The 15242-nt window shown below is 51.1% G+C and overlaps 3 protein-coding genes across 17 annotated transcripts in view; 1 reads left to right on the top strand and 2 right to left on the bottom strand.

Moving 5' to 3' along the window:
- The window catches only part of LOC129395207 (polysialoglycoprotein-like), a 62028-nt gene extending 61463 nt beyond the window's left edge, over window positions 1-565 (bottom strand). For 3 of the 6 annotated variants that reach the window (XM_063601510.1, XM_063601518.1, XM_063601514.1), the window contains exon 1: window positions 301-553. The gene's annotated coding sequence lies outside the window, so the exon portion shown is untranslated. Of the gene's footprint in view, window positions 1-300 lie in introns of all 6 variants that reach the window. The other 3 variants (XR_010111169.1, XM_063601515.1, XM_063601517.1) reach the window with 3 other exon arrangements.
- LOC129392930 (protein EOLA1) lies at window positions 523-14433 on the top strand. 10 transcript variants are annotated; one of them, XM_063601520.1, is made up of 6 exons: window positions 680-949; window positions 1624-1671; window positions 4972-5104; window positions 5206-5487; window positions 6342-6520; window positions 9033-14433. In XM_063601520.1, the coding sequence occupies exons 4-6, from the start codon at window positions 5235-5237 to the stop codon at window positions 9039-9041; spliced, it is 441 nt and encodes a 146-aa protein (XP_063457590.1). In that variant the 5' UTR covers window positions 680-949; window positions 1624-1671; window positions 4972-5104; window positions 5206-5234; the 3' UTR covers window positions 9042-14433. The 10 variants fall into 10 exon arrangements, with proteins under 10 accessions (XP_054962102.1, XP_054962104.1, XP_054962108.1 ...); XM_063601519.1 differs by lacking the exon at window positions 9033-14433 and adding an exon at window positions 7321-7948; XM_055106127.2 differs by lacking the exon at window positions 9033-14433 and having other exon boundaries at window positions 523-949; window positions 1624-1690; window positions 5372-5487; window positions 6342-6912.
- On the bottom strand, window positions 7829-9600 carry LOC117977758 (heat shock transcription factor, X-linked member 3). The gene is made up of 2 exons (XM_034950644.3): window positions 8987-9600; window positions 7829-8527 (listed from the first exon to the last, which is right to left on the bottom strand). Exons 1-2 carry the CDS (start codon window positions 9467-9469, stop codon window positions 8009-8011), a joined length of 1002 nt encoding a protein of 333 aa, XP_034806535.1. The 5' UTR covers window positions 9470-9600; the 3' UTR covers window positions 7829-8008.
- Window positions 14434-15242: the final 809 nt, after the last annotated feature.

Raw genomic sequence — 15242 nt, 5'->3', positions numbered from 1 at the left:
GTCCGCGAGCTCTTCCTGCAGCTTCTCCTCGCTCAGCTCTCCCACGGCCCTGCCCACAATGGTTTCTCTCAGCCCCGCCCGGCCCTGCCCCACACCCCGCCTCTTATCCCAGCCCCGCCCTCAACCCAGCTCCAAATTGTTTCTGTCAGTCCCGCTAGGCCCCTCCCCCAGCTCCGCCCTCCTCCTCTCAGCCCCGCCTCCACCCCCTCCCCAGCGGTTTCTCCCAGCTCCTCCCTGCTGGTATAGCAGCTCTGGGCCCAAAACTCCTGCCTGGTGTCCTCGTCCCACCCTTCCACTTACTCTTCCTCCTTCCCGTTCCTCTTCCTCTTTCCGGTTCTTCGTCGAGGCTGCCGGTCTCGAGGTCCCCTGGCCTTGGCCTGGTTGGCTGGCGCGCATCAGGGCCAGGTAAAGAGAATAGCGTCTCCTAGCAGCCAGGGCGTGCGTACGTGCGTGATGTCGTCAGTGCGTGTCTTCGAGAATGCGAGATTCATAATGTTTGCTGTCTATATGCCTGGCTGAGTACGTGCCTCCCGCGTACGTGCGTGGTGTGCATACATGCGTGATTGCGCGCCCACGTACGTTCTTCGTGAAAGGGATGACGGGAGCTGTATGAAAGCGGAAGAGTTATAGACCGCTAACACCTGTCACTGGCCACTGGTTTCCCGGAGTTAGCGGCAACGACCTTGCAGCCTGGACACTAGCCAGGCGCTCCCTCTTCTCACAGCGGCCCACGTCTCCTTGCTTGGGAGCCCATCGTCCTGGCTCCGGTGGCCTCGCTGGGTCTCGGGGAGGCAGAGGACTGTTCTTTCCTGTGGCGAAAAGCCGGAGTCGGCCCTAGACACCCACGACTCGCAGGGTCCGTGGTTCCGGAGGCCGTGAGACCTGCCGGGGCTGACAGGTGCCAGGGCCCATGGTGCGGGAGCCTGTGTGCTCAGCCTTCTTGCGGACGGTACCTGAGGGCTGGGGTTTCCCTGGATGTGGGGCTGGGAACCCGTGCGGGCCGCGACCGAGGCGCCTTTTCCTGTCCCCTGCTGTCGGCAGGGTCTCGGCTCCGCTCCTTCTAAGCGCGTGTACCCGCGACGTGCGTCTGCGAGTGGAAAGCCCGTGTGCTGCTCCACACACAGCGGCCCCACCTCAGTCCGGTCTTCCCTGCCTCCCGTTGGCCCTTCTGCTGTGAGCTCGCCTGGACCTGAGGCCGGGGGTGCACAGCTCTGTGGCCTGTGGCGCCGTGCTCAGCGTGACCTACCCAGAATTAAGCTGAGGACAATGGGATTTAGAGTCACAAACACTCGCCCCGTGACAATGGGAGGGGAAGTGTCATTTTTCTCCCTTCGAATGGAGCATGCTTGGCTGCAAGAATGCTGCTCAACATGGTGAAATGATTTTCTGCCCTGCGGGCTGGTGCACCCTGTGGTCCTTGACCCAGACAGGTGCGGAGGGTCCCACTGCTGTGATTAGCAGAACCAAACTGTGATGTGCACCTGTGTGTTACTGATAAGACCAGGCCTCCCAGCTCTTCTTGGTTTCCAATGCCTGCTAAGTACATGACCTTCTTAGGGCCATTAACCAGCTTTGCTGTCTTGTACTTAATGACCTTTCCTCTTTATCTTCCTTGTTGTGCAGGTAAAGAAGCTAAGTGGAAGAGTGTTTCCTCCTCTGGCCGTAAAGCAGGTACTCTCTGCAGCACCAGGTAGGAGGGGACTCAGTCCCCTTCTTGCCTTTTCAGTTACATCAGTTCCTACTAGGGATTCCACACACACACAGTTGGCGTTTGTTGTGATTTTGTGGTGATGACGAGAAAAGGGTTGGCTAAGAAACTGGGCGGCAGAAAAGAGGCAAACATTCACTGTAGCCATTTATCCCGATGGAAGTGGCCAGGCCCTGTGGGGGACATTCAGCCTCCGTCAGAAGTAATCCAGAACCAAGGAACCTGGTTATCTTTGGTCACTCATCAGAAGAATAATCATGCTCAGGGGCCACAAGTGTGTGAGGAAATGGCACCATGGATGGGTTGGTGGAGGGTACACGGGTGAGTCTTTGTGGAAAGTCATTTGCTGGCAGATATCAGCATCTTAGATGGGCGTGCCAGGCGGCCGAGGCATTTCCTTCAGCATGTCTTCACACAGCGAGTGTTAGAGGTAATGTCATTTCTAGTGGCAAAAGTGGGAAGCAACTTGTAACTCTCCATCAGTGGAGGAATGGTCAGGCAAATTATGAGACGACCAACAATGGGATATCACCCAGGCAGTGAAAAACAAGGTAGATGAAGATTGTCAGGTGGAAAGAATGGGCTTGATGTGCTGTCAAATGGCAAACTCGTGCCCTAGCCTGTGCAGATGTGTTGGGAACAGCAGTTTGCCAAGATGGCTGAAACAAAGGACCATAAAGGGGCTGGCTTAAAGAACAGACAATCATTGTCTCGCAGTTCTGGAGGATGGAAGTCTGAAATCAAAGTGGTGGCCAGGTTCGTTTGTTCTGTGGGCTGTGAAAGACAATCTGGTCTGTCCCTTTCTCTTAGCTGCAGGCGGCTGGCCGGCAATCTTTGGCACTCATTAGCTTGTAGAAGCATCTCCCTTATCTCTGCGTTTATCTTCTCATGGTGTTCTCCCTGTGTGCGTGACTGTCTCTCAAATCCCCCTTTTCATAAGGACGCCAGCCACATTGGATGCGGGTCCGCCCTGATGGCTTCAGTCTCACTTGATTGCCTCTGTAATGACTCTGTTTTTATATATAAGGCCACATTTTGAGGTGCTGGGGTTTAGGACTTCAACATACGCATTTTAAGAGGACACAATGCAACCCATCACAACTGACAAAGGCTCTGAGGTAGAAACAAGCTTGGCATGTTCCCTCAGGGGATGGAAGGCCTGTGTGGCTTCAGGGTGGTGAATAAAGGGGAGAGGAGAGGACGTGGCTGGGGTGGGAAACCAGATCAGGAGGGACCTTGAGTGCCCTGAGAGGAAGTGTGGATTCTGTGCTAGTTGGGGCAGGGAGCCCTTGAAAGGTTTCAGTGGAGGAGTGACATAATCTCATTGTCCCTGTACCAAGATCATTCCGATGGCAGTGTGGTCACAAGAGTGCAGAGGACAAGTGCTGAGGCGGGGGTGGGGGTGCTATCAGGAGACTTCTTCAGAAGGCAGGGGGTTTTAGGGGATTGGATTGGGATTGTGGCCATAGAGATTATGGAAAGGGATCAGATTCAGTGTCGGTTTTGGACACAGTGCCACGGGATGTGGGCCGCAGATGTGGGAAAGAAAGGCAGGGCAGAGAGCAGCTAGGTCTGGGGCAGGAACACTGTAGCTGGTGATGCCACTCACAGAGGTGGAAGGGAGGTGGACTTGGTGGTGATGGTTGGGGTCCTGAGTATGTACGGGCCTGTCCACCTAAGGCTGTCTGAAGGGGGGTGGCCTGCACCACGGGATTCAGAGCAGGACGGTGAGCAACGTGGGGGTCCCAGAAGGAGGGAAGGAGTGTGCCCAGCCATGCTGGGGCTGCTGAGCATGGACTAAGATGAAGACAGGACTGGCATGAGGCCGGCCATGGGTGCTTGTGGGGATAGGTCAGTCAGTGGAGTGGGTGGTGGGGGGGTGGGGAATAAAGGGAGAAAGGTGGGGGTGGGGGCAGAAGGTTCAGAGAGGAAGTAGAGACTGCGCATGTAGACAGCTCTTCTGAGGTCTCGGCTGTTCAGGCTTGAAGAGAAGGAAGGCAGAGCGGGAGGCGCGCGTGTGCTCAGAGTAGGGATGCCGAGCGAGCATAGATGGTGGCTGGTGGCACCCAGGGCCCGGAGTGAGCCAGAGGAGCAGGGTCCAGAGCACAGCAGGCAACCGGCTCGGCTGAGGCAGCTCACCCCAGAGGCGGGAGAAAAGCAGGAGATCTGGAGCTCAGAAGGCTGCAGTGCAGATTGGGAAAGGAGTGAATACCAGGCAGCTTTGGCCCTATCAGGGCTTTGTCTCATGAGGGTGGGTATATTTTCTTAAAATCATAGAGCGTACTAGAGGTTGCGTTTATGTGTTGAAAGGAAGGACAGAGAGAGGAGTAGGGGCAGCTCAAGGGTGGAGTTCAGGGCCAGGGGGCGGGGCCACGGGCCTGAGGGGTGAGGGCAGCCACTATTTCTGACTGTTCTGTTAGGTGCCACGTACTGGGCTGGGTGCTCTTGGTGCCTTATCTCCCATCCTCACAGCCATGTGGAAACTGAGGCATCTCAAGAGTCTGTGACTGGGCTGAAGTTCTGGTTTCAAGCCCAGGGTTCCTTCCAAGGCACAGGGCTGTCCTCCGTGCAAGAGGAGGGGACCCTCTCCCAAGCCACACACGCAGGAGGCTGGGCAAGAGTTGTGGGAAGTCAGAGCCCGTGTGACTGTGGGCTGGTGCCTCATTCTCCTCAGCCATAGAGTGGGCCTCACAGTACCACTGACCCTGCTGGGTTACTTGAAGATTCAATTTGATGATCCGAGGATCATGCCATCCCAGAGGCTGGCACGTGGAAGGCATGTGTGGGGGGTTGCCAGTTGTTCTGATTATCATTCTTCTTTTCTCAGCTCAGATTGGGACAGGGGCGTCTGCTGACAGTGGAGAGCAGTGGTGGGGGAAGGGGCTTGAGGAAGGTGGCACCCAGAGGGGTGGAGAGGAGATGTCTGACTGAGGGCCATCTGAGGTCACGGTGCATCCTGAGGACAGAGCTGAGATTGGATATCAACGATGTGGGCTCAGCAGCCCTGGAGTAGGAGCTGGGAAGGTCAGTGCCTTGGTGGCGGCAGGGCCAGGGCACTGAGAGTATTGGCAGGGCACAGCAGGGGAAAGGGAAGAGAAGCAGAGCGTGGGACTATCCCTCTGTGCTGGAAGAGGGCTAACACCAGCCCCGACTCTCCACTCTGGCTAGGCCGAGGGGGCCCTCTGTCCTCTGTGTTGCCCTAGGGCTCGGTGACCTCTGTCATAGCACTGACCACATGCTATCCTGCCTGTGCCTTCCTCTAGCTGTCCCCACCCTACTCCGGACCGCCCCAAAGACTCCATGGGATGGACCTGAGTCAGCCGAATCCCAGCCCCTTCCCTTGGGCCTGCTGTGGTGCTCGACATCAGTGACAGACGGAAGCAGCAGACCATCAAGGTCAGTGCGATTTAGGCCACCTGAGAGACACGGGGGGAAGGTCAGGCCACTGCCCATGAGCTTGAAGGGCTGGCGTGTGATGCGCTTCTGTGCTTCCGCAGGCCACGGGAGGCCCGGGGCGCTTGCGAAGATGAAGTTTGGCTGCCTCTCCTTCCGGCAGCCTTATGCTGGCTTTGTCTTAAATGGAATCAAGACTGTGGAGACGCGCTGGCGTCCTCTGCTGAGCAGCCAGCGGAACTGTACCATCGCTGTCCACATTGCTCACAGGAACTGGGAAGGCGATGCCTGGCAGGAGCTGCTGGTGGAGAGACTCGGGATGACTCCTGCTCAGATTCAGGCCTTACTCAGGGAAGGGGAAAAGTTTGGTCGAGGAGTGATAGCGGGTAAGTGACAATGTACCAAATGCGCAGACAACGCCTAGGGCTGCCGCCCAAGATCTTGCTTGGGAATTTGGGGGCTTCTCTTGTCATCTGAACTGATTGGCGTGTATAACACAGTTTCCTTTGGCACCACACCTTCAAAGGGGCGGCAAGGACCTTGGGCTGGGGGTTGGTATGGCTGGCTTCCGCAAGCTCTGGTAAATCATTTCTCCACTCTGGGCCGCAGTTCTGTTTCTGAGCTCAGTGAGAAGCCTGGTCAGGGCCATGTGCACGTGGTGTTTGTGGTGTTTGGCTGTGTGTGTTTGCGCATACATGCGTGAGTGCACATGTGTGGCAGAGACCATGAAAAGCAGCCCAGCCCGCCGAATGGGTCAGGTGGCCTCTAGAATTGGGCTGCCTGCCTGGCTTCATGAACCTGCCCCAGCCCCACCACTCACAGCACCCTGGGAAAGTCCCCTAACCTCTAGGTGACTGAGGCCTGACATCAGCACCTGTCCCCTGGTGACCTGCTCAGGCATCACCTGTAGCTTCGCAGGCAGTGGCTGGTGCCCTTCCAATCTGCAACCGCTGCCCTCAGAAGTCTGGCTTGGACCTGCCTCTTACTTGTGTGGCTTCGTGAGGACAAGGCCCTCTCCTCTGCCTTTCTGGAGCCCTCCCTCTGCCTCTCCCAGCATTTTCTGAATCGGGTTTGGTTCGTTATCAAAGCTACGGAAGAAGGACTTGACTCCCTTCTTGTCATTTTGCTGATGCCGTCTTACTCTCTATTGATTGTGACTTTGAGTAACTGTGTTGTCACATGGGCAGGCCTTGGGCTATGGAAGTGAAAGGCATTCATGTGTATCTCTCTTTGTGTACAGGACTCGTTGACATTGGGGAAACTTTGCAATGCCCCGAAGACTTAACTCCCGATGAGGTTGTGGAACTAGAAAATCAAGCTGTACTGACCAACCTGAAGCAGAAGTACCTGACTGTGATTTCAAACCCCAGGTGGTTACTGGAGCCCATACCTAGGAAAGGAGGCAAGGATGTATTCCAGGTAGACATCCCAGAGCACCTGATCCCTTTGGGGCATGAAGTGTGACAAGTGTGGGCTCCTGAAAGGAATGTTCCAGAGAAACCAGCTAAATCATGACACCTTCAATTTGCCATCGTGATGCAGACCTGTATACATTAGGTTAAAGATGAATTTCCACTGCTTTGGAGAGGCCCACCCACTAAGCACTGTGCATGTAAACAGGTTCCTTTGCTCAGATGAAGGAAGTAGGGGGTGGGGCTTTCCTTGTGTGATGCCTCTTTAGGCACACAGGCAATGTCTCAAGTACTTTGACCTTAGGGTAGAAGGCAAAGCTGCCAGTAAATGTCTCAGCATTGCTGCTAATTTTGGTCCTGCTAGTTTCTGGATTGTACAAATAAATGTGTTGTAGATGACTGGTTAGTGTTTGAGGCTTCGTTCTATGTTTTCCCCTGATTTGTTCTGGTCAAAACTCATCAAATGTGTAACTAGCATCCAGGCGACATTACAGAAAGTCTGGGACCTGGCACTGAATGTTTGCCTGGTAGTGACTAGCCGTTAATCAACCGACTCATCCAGGATGAAGAGGACGTCAGACTTAGAGCAGCTGTCTGTCCTTTCAGGTTACTCTCACTCTTCTGAAAGTGTCTGTCAGTTTCTGAAGCATGTGTGTTACCTGCATCACACAGCTACTTCCTATCCTAGCAATACATCCAAAATACAGCTCTAGTAGAGAGAGGTTAACTTGGAAATGTGATCAGTAGTGTTGTCTTATTTTGTAGTAATTTTTTTTTTTTTTTTTTTTTTTTTTTTTGGTGATTTAGCAAAGTTTCTAGTTGTTATCCATGAGGATGATGGGCATTTCCCCCCAGGAATTGACTGCAGTGGCCCTTCTCTTCTGAGCCAGGATGTTATGGTGGTTGTACATCCCATGGCAGATGGGGTGGCCTGACTTTCAAGTGGGCCTCTTTGGAGGCCCCTGGATGCTAGGCTAGGGATGCTGAGCTGCTGACCAGACACTTCCTGGCAACATTGGGAGGGACCCATGAGGAAACAATCTCCTGTTTGAAGATACAGGAAGATATTGCCGGAATCAGGCGTCTATTCTTTCTCCTGACCAGCAGGCCAATCTCAGGGGACCAGGTCTTCCTGGGCTTGGCCTCGACACTTCCTAGCAACATCCTTTGCTGAGTGTGTGAAAATGCTGCTTCTCCAAATAAACAAGGACAATGGGGACCAAAGCCTGTCTTGGACAGGATTTCCAGCCTCCCCTGGTTTCTGCCAATGAGATGTATATAATATAGAAGGTTAAAAAAAACACAGACAACAGTTCTCATTTAAATTGTTTATTATTTATTTCCATGGAATTTTGTTTTTCTTTATTAAGACCAAAAATGTGTTTCTCATTAAAAAATGGCAACTTTTATGGGCCATTAGTGGCCTGTGAGTTCACGAATTTGCAGTGTTTCTGAACTGTTCACAGAGTCTACGCTTGTAATCTGAGGAGCCTTCCTACTCCTCCTCATCGTCAGAGGGCTCATTTGGAGACATGACTGAGAGGGAGGCCAACAGAGCGTAGTAACAGATATTGTACAAAGACATTTCACTACCATTATCTGAGTAAACCAGACTACTAGGAATCCCTGTGCCTTCCATCCAGGTAGTAGCCGAAGATGTAAATGTGACATTCCCAGAGGTGCCCTCCCAACTTGGGCCATTTGGTTCCTGAGGGGGCCCATTTCCCAGGGGATGCCTAGTGGCACTCTTCTTGGACCACATGCCAGAGCGCCTGAAGGACTGGGTGCCACTGGACCCCTGAACACTGGGGGCTCCCTGCTGACACATTTTGATTGCTGCTTTCCTGGCATTGATGTGATAGATACGTAGGGAGCGTCTTGTAGCTACCAGATTCTTTCTCTTTGTAGTTGGGACACGGGTCGCTTGCTGAGCGGTGTTTCTGCGGGCATCCTTTCTCTGGATATTCTCCAGGAGCCTGGGCTTGTCTCTCTGAAAATTGGAGTTGCAGTAGATCTGAAACAAAATGAAACATGTTAGTTGTTCTGGGATAAATTATTCCTTTCCCACCTCTCAAAATTATGATTTTGTTTTGCAATGGAGAAAAGAATGCTTTAAGTGGCAGCAAGTGTGGTTATGCTCTACAGCATGACCTGACTAAAGATAAACAATTCATAGATCAAGGCAGTAATATATAAATAGCATGGATTTTGATATTAAACTGCAACCCCGTAGAGGTAATATGCAGGTCTGCAAAAGATGATGCTTACATTATCTCTAAGGGGGTTGTAGTTTAATATCAAAATCCATACTTTTTAAGTTCTATACTTTTCATCTTTCAATAAACAATATTTCACATTTTCAAATGCTATCTTTGACACTTAAGCTCTTACAGTATATTATTTAAATTGGTGTCCTATGAAGATATGTTTGAGAAAGAGAGAAAAGGGATTACAGAAATGCTTTCTACTTTACCATCATTTTCTTGTTTCCTGGAGAGTTGCTTGGGCGTGTTTTGCAGAATCCATAGAGGTTCAGCTGGCGAATGAAACTCGTCAAGCTGTCTGTTTTGAAGATCCTCTCTGCACCTCTCCGTTGAAGAACCTCCCTCTGGAAGAGATCCTTGTCGATGATCACGGCGTCTCCATCATCGTTCCAGCTCACAGACTTGAATGTGTCTTCCTCCACAATCGTCCAAAGCTTTCTTGGGAAGAAGAGCCTAAAAAGGTTGTGGTTGTCTTCCACGTTGACCACGCGTTGGTTTCGGTCTTCTGGTGGTGAGTTATCTTGGGAGCCTGGATCTTGGCTCATGGCTTGGTCCTCGTGCCTGTCCAAAACCTCGCTGGAATCTGGATTTGGATCAGGTGAAGAACCAGATGGGCCCCCGCTTGTTGGCTCTCCACCAACAGATGGGGCCAGCTTGGCTTCATATTCCTGTTCAGTGTTCTGACTCGCCATGGAGCTACACCAGAATCAGGAGCATTTTGTACCCAAGGCCCTTATCACTGTCCTAGCAAGTCCAAAATGCCTTCAGTCAGAGTAGGCGTGCCCAATAAATACTGTCCACAAAATTCTAGAGTCTCGGTATCAGGGCAACCAGTGGCTTAACTCATCATCTGCTGTATTTGTCACATGATGTCACAAAGGTGGCTCTCAGCCAATCTGGAGAGGGGGCCCTGGCCAGGTGTTGAGGGAGTAGACAGGTGGCATGGCCTTCAGCTTCTCCCTCTTCTAAAAGTATAAACAGGCATGGTTCAAGGTCCCAGAAAAGTCTCCCATCTTCTGACAGTCACATTGTGTCATAGGGCCAGGCCCCAGATGAGCTGAGAAACCATGGCTCTATGGCCACTCCCAACCCTGAAGACAGGGGAGGCCATTTGCTGGCCTCTAATTTGCTCAAGAGCCAGCCCCTAGTTATCCCTAGCTTGGGTTTCACCAAGACTGCCTGACTCAGATGGACCCCTCATGGGTGACTGCCTTCTAGGAGATGGTGGTCCCTACCAGGCTGTTTGGCCTGATCTGTGTGGTAGCACCCCTCTTTTCCAATCCCCCCCCCATCTCCTTCCTGCTTTGGTCTCTTCCAGGTACTCCTAATGATTGGTTGGATGTGCTCCAGTGGGCCCAGATAAAGTGTTTCTTATTCCCCTTGGTCAAGTTGTCCCCAGAGTGGTGCTGTGCCTGAGCATGGTGGGAGCACTCCCCTCACTCCTCTACCACTGTGTTACCCAGAGCACCATTTGTGGTTGGATGGCCACATCCTCAGCTGTGCTTTGGAGTCTCCTGTGGAGCTCTGCTTGCCCCTGCATCTCACCCTCTTGCAGATCACAACAGGAGATTACCTTTAGTTTCATTTTTGCCCATAAATACTGTTTTCATTGCCCAAGACATGTTCATTTCTGAGGCCTGCTTTACACAGACTAGCCTAAGAAAAGTTTCTGCTTGTCTAGTTAGACCTGATTAAAGTAATCCATCACAAAAGTGCCATCATTATGTATTTGAAAACAGATGAGCGTATGAGTGTGTGTTGGGGTGGGCAGGAGGAGGGAGAAAACCCAAATGAAAGCCATGTTCAACCCCAGATGAGAGGATACGACAGTCTTTTTGGTGATACATTTTCTCTAGCCATTAAAGACAACTTTGTTCTTAATATTCACTCTGTATAGGGAGACAGAGTGATACAGTGGAAAGGCCCCAGACTGAAAGGACCCTGGGTCCTTGTCCCACTGAGTAGCACCCTTTGCCCACTCAGGGTCGGCCCTGAGTGCGAAGAGGGTTGGAAGAGGCTCTTCCAAGGTGCTTTTCAATCTCAGGGCTCTCTAGTCCTTCATGGTGCCCCCAGTGCCTGAATGCAGGCTTGGTTCATGGTCACCAAGCTTTTTAAACAGGTTTACAAAGGTTTTGTTCAAGGACTCAGTGTAACCTGTAGGCACACACACTCTGAGGCTAAATATTAAAATAGAGGCCATTGGTGACATCTCTAAATGAGGATCCTTGAGTATGCAATTAGACAGCTGGTATCTTTCACTTACATACCGAAGTGCTTTTTCATAGGGGAATTCTTAAGACTGAGAATGACATTTTGTTGTGGCTTTTGCGAACTTATAAACTCTGCTGATTACTTATATAAAGGCTTTTGGCCACTGGGTGGGAGGGGAACGATCATGAAGAAAATTACTAGGGAAACTACACGGTGGCATTCAGCCAAGAGCTGGTATTGATTTGATTTAGTCACACTATGTCATGTGGCTTCTATAGGACCATTAGCGACCATTGTCCTTTGTTTTAAGTCACAGAATGTACACTGGGATTTCGAGTCTAAGACATCAAGCTCCTCTTGTCCCCTGGAGGGAATATTCAGGGCACTGACTTAAGTCTAGTCCAGAAGAGTCATGGTGGGAAATCCAGCCTCCTCCGGCTAAGCCTCCTCAGTCCCCAAAGATGAGCTCTGCAACCTTCCGCAACCATTCAGACATTCTTTATGAGTCACCTGCCACCTGCAAGCCACTTTGAGGAAAATGGTTGGTCTTCTCTTCCATGCTCCAAAAGCCCCTGAGATGGCCCCTCTGCGTTGCTGCATTATGAATAAAATCATCATGGTCAGGCGACCCAAGCAGAGCACAGCTGACTATGGTATGAGGACCAGTGGCCCTGTGGAAAGCGGTCTCAGTGCTGACTCGCTGCAGCTTCTTTGTAGCTATGCAGCAATCAAGAATAGTGCTGAGCTCTTGATGGTGGGGCCCCAAGGTATGAGGCCAGCCACAGGCCAAGACTTGCTGTGTAGGCCTTGCCTGTCGCACGATCCCCCAGGCCCTCTTCATCCTCCCCGTGGCCTCTCAGGATCTTCTTCCCTGCTGATTTCTCCCAGGCTCCAGGATGTGTCCCTGCAGTTGGTTCATCCCACCCCAGAGGAGTCTTTCTAAACTGTGGCTCGGAACTTGTCAGTTGCTTAGGCACCAACTCCTCACACCTCCAAGGCCTTCCTTTCCCAGCCTCGTTAGCCACTGGGCTGCTCTTTCTCACACACTCAGGTATCCGCCATGCCACCTGCCCTTAACCCTCCTTCACTCAGCATTTGCTTGATGCTGGGTCCTGGGTAAGACAACTCTCAACCTATTGCGGGATCTGGCCAGCAGTCTGCAATGCAACGGTGCTCTCTCTTTGTTCCCAGGCAGATCGGCAGGTCGAGAAATAATAGACACACGCAAGATAGCAAAATCTGGGTCCAGGGGGGTCACCGCCTTCTGCTCCCACGGTGCCAACAACGCACTGGATATACCGGCATTTATTATTAAGTTTAGTGAGAGGGCAGGGGAAGGTTAGTGAGGGATTTAGGGTCATTTGATTATGAGGTGAGATGGTCACATGGGGATGAAGTAATTCTTTAACATAACATCTGTATGCAGAAGTACAGTATACAGGGATAAGAATTTATGATATAGTGTGTGCATCAGTAGTTTCTAACAGAGCCTTAAAACAGAAACACAGTCTTTCCATGACCTATGATTAGCAAGATACTAATCAGCAGTAACAGTTGCAGCAAAAGCTGGTTACAAACAATCCATAGAAACAGGACGTGAAGCTAGACAACCGGTTAGACCAGAAATTCTCAGAAGGGAGTATGCCTTCACCCTGAAGAGGCCTAGAAGAGCCGTGGCAACGTGAGGGAGTTTGTAGCCCTAGCTTATCCATATGGACAGGTGCTCCTCATGCATCCGTTTATAGGCTCCCCACAAGGATCGCATTCCATTCCCAGAGCTATGAACATCTGCTTTTCTAGGCTAGGAATCTTGGTGATGTGAAACCTCCCTGACTGCACGTCCATTCATAGGCTCTCTGCAGGGGAAAGCACATCACGTGCTGTTGGCTCATTCTGGCAGTCCAACCTGGCATTGTCTTTACACAATCCTGCATGCAATTATGTATTTACAATAATCAGGAGCATTTCATCTTTTATTCCATAGCAGTAGTTTCAGGGGGTCTCCCTACATCAACCTCTGGTTCCCTCTGGTGCTGTTTTCTGAGCACACTGTGAACTTCCTTGCTGGTAAGGGTGCTTGTGCTGCCTCCCCTATGGGAATGCCCTTTTCAACCCAGAAGTCACTCAGCTTCTCAGGGTCCAGGTCACTCCATGAGGTCAGCTGGCAAGGCTTATTCCCAGGGGCTGGCCTAGCACAGCTCTCCACCATTGGTTGGGTGGATCCCGAACTCCTATGAGGTTGGGCATGTTGATGAGCCGTCTCCCCTCTGGACTAAGAGGCCCATGAGGATGACGGAGACCACAGTGCAAATGTGGCCCTCAATACATGTTGGATGAGGAAAGTTCTATGTCACCAGGAGCTCAGTGGGGTTTAGCATCCTTGGACATGGCTCCACATTAGAACAGTGATAACAGAACAATTCTTGTGAGCTCCTATTGAGACAGGAAAATAGGGTCTAGAAACAGGGAACTTAAGGCCACTCTGTGCTAACTTCCTAAAAGAGAAAACACCAGGGTCTGGAGGCAGGAAATCTAAGGCCAATTCACTCTGACTTCCCAAAGCTGGATCAAAAGGAAAACACCGGGGTCTGGGGGCAGGAAACCTAAGGCTGATTAACACAAACTTCCTAAAGCTAAACCAAAAGACAAAAACCCCATCTCTCCATGCTGAGTAACAAAGGATCAGAGGCTACTCTCCCTACAACCATCCCTCTTCCACCACATCTCAGATGGAAAGGGAGGGGAGGGTGCCTTGTTGACCGTGGGCCAAGCAGGGACCATCCCTTCATCTGCATAGGGTGCCAGTTCACCTCAGCCTTTAATTAGCCACAGACCAAATCCTTCATCCAGATAAGGGGTAGTCATTAAGAACCTCAAATAGGGCACTTAAAGCCCAGAAAACTTTGTAACTGGGCCCTTGAGCCACTTGCTCAGACCCACTCTCACCTTGCAGAGGGCTTTCTCACTTTAATAAATTCCTGCTTTCACTGCTTTGTTCCTGCATTTCATTCCTCTGCTACTTTATGCATTTTGTTCAATTCTTTGTTCAAAACGCCAATGACCTGGACAACTCATAGTCAATCTGCTGTGCTAAGTGCTCTGCTAGTCTGTGTCATTTACTGTGCACACCCATCTCTTGGGTGGATATTAGGAATGAGCCCATTTCTCCAGTGAGCCAAGCTAGGCCATGGAGGGGTTGAGCCATGGTGCAGGTTCTGCAGTGAGGAAGCAACAGGGCCAGAATAGGCCCACATGGTCAGACTCTCAGACTTACAACCTTACTCAAGTACAATGAGTGTTCCAATGATCTGAGCAGAAGAAGTTGTCTTTGTAAGCAGAAAATGGCTGAAGAAAGCAAAAACAGAAGACAGAGCAGATTAGTCATTGATGTGGTTTGGCTGTTTTGTCCCTCTAAATCTCATCTTGAAATGTGACCTTCAGCGTTGGAGGTGGGTTTACTGGGAGGTGTTTGGGTCATAGAGGTGGATCTCTCATAAATGGTTTGGTGCTGTCCTTGTGGTAATGAGTGAGTTCTCTGTTAGGTACAAACCACCCCAAAGAGCTTCTTGGTACTGCCAACACTCCCCGCAAACCTCCCCGTGCTGCCCACCCTTCCCCCAAACCTTTTTACATTTCCAAGCCCTTATCTAGGCACCGCAGTGAAGCCAGCCTGATAGAAGACTTTACCTATCAGGCCTTGCTGCGATAAAGCAAACCCCAATTACAAACCGTCCGGACCGAACAGGGGGAGGTTGTGGGAAGCATAAACAAACTTTACCTACACCCTCCAGTACCGTAAACATCACAAGGTGATATGTGGCAGAATTAACCAGCAAACAACCCTGGGATGCAGCCATACCAAAGGACTCCCTCAAACTCCCTGCCCCAATGTAAACCCCCTATTCTGTAAGCTTGGGGCTGCTTTCCTTGACTGTTAAGGGGGCAGCCGACAGGTTAATAAAGGCTTGCCTGAACTTGGGGCTCTCTCTCTCTCTCGTCCTTTCTCTCGGCTAACCTTACATTCTCACTCTCTTAAGTTCACATGAGATCTGGTTGCTTTAAAAAGCCTGGCAGCTCTTTGTTCTCTCTCGCCATGTGATATGCTGATTACCCTTTTGCCTTCTGCCATTGACTGCAAGCTTCCTGAGCCCTTCCCAGAAGCAGATGCCAGTGCCATGCCTCCTGTATGCCCTGCAGAACCATGAGCCAAAATAAACATTTTTCTTTATAAATTACCTAGCCTCAGGTATTCCT

The sequence above is a fragment of the Pan paniscus genome, chromosome X, assembly GCF_029289425.2.
Source record: "Pan paniscus chromosome X, NHGRI_mPanPan1-v2.0_pri, whole genome shotgun sequence".
Classification (NCBI taxonomy): domain Eukaryota; kingdom Metazoa; phylum Chordata; class Mammalia; order Primates; family Hominidae; genus Pan; species Pan paniscus.
Note: the sequence above shows the minus strand (reverse complement) of the source record. Positions and strands in the feature narration are given on the sequence as shown.

What these genes read in the sequence shown, in the direction of transcription:
- LOC129392930 (XM_055106127.2), top strand. Translation starts at nt 911, where the DNA reads ATGGTGCGGGAGCCTGTGTGCTCAGCCTTCTTGCGGACG. An exon ending in GGTACTCTCTGCAGCACCAG is followed by an intron (nt 1,691 to 4,971) that starts GTAGGAGGGGAC and finishes GCCTTCCTCTAG; the next exon opens with CTGTCCCCACCCTACTCCGG. An exon ending in GGAAGCAGCAGACCATCAAG is followed by an intron (nt 5,105 to 5,371) that starts GTCAGTGCGATT and finishes CATTGCTCACAG; the next exon opens with GAACTGGGAAGGCGATGCCT.
- LOC117977758 (XM_034950644.3), bottom strand. Translation starts at nt 9,469, where the DNA reads ATGGCGAGTCAGAACACTGAACAGGAATATGAAGCCAAGCTGGCCCCA. An exon ending in CAGGAAACAAGAAAATGATG is followed by an intron (nt 8,528 to 8,986) that starts GTAAAGTAGAAA and finishes ATTTTGTTTCAG; the next exon opens with ATCTACTGCAACTCCAATTT.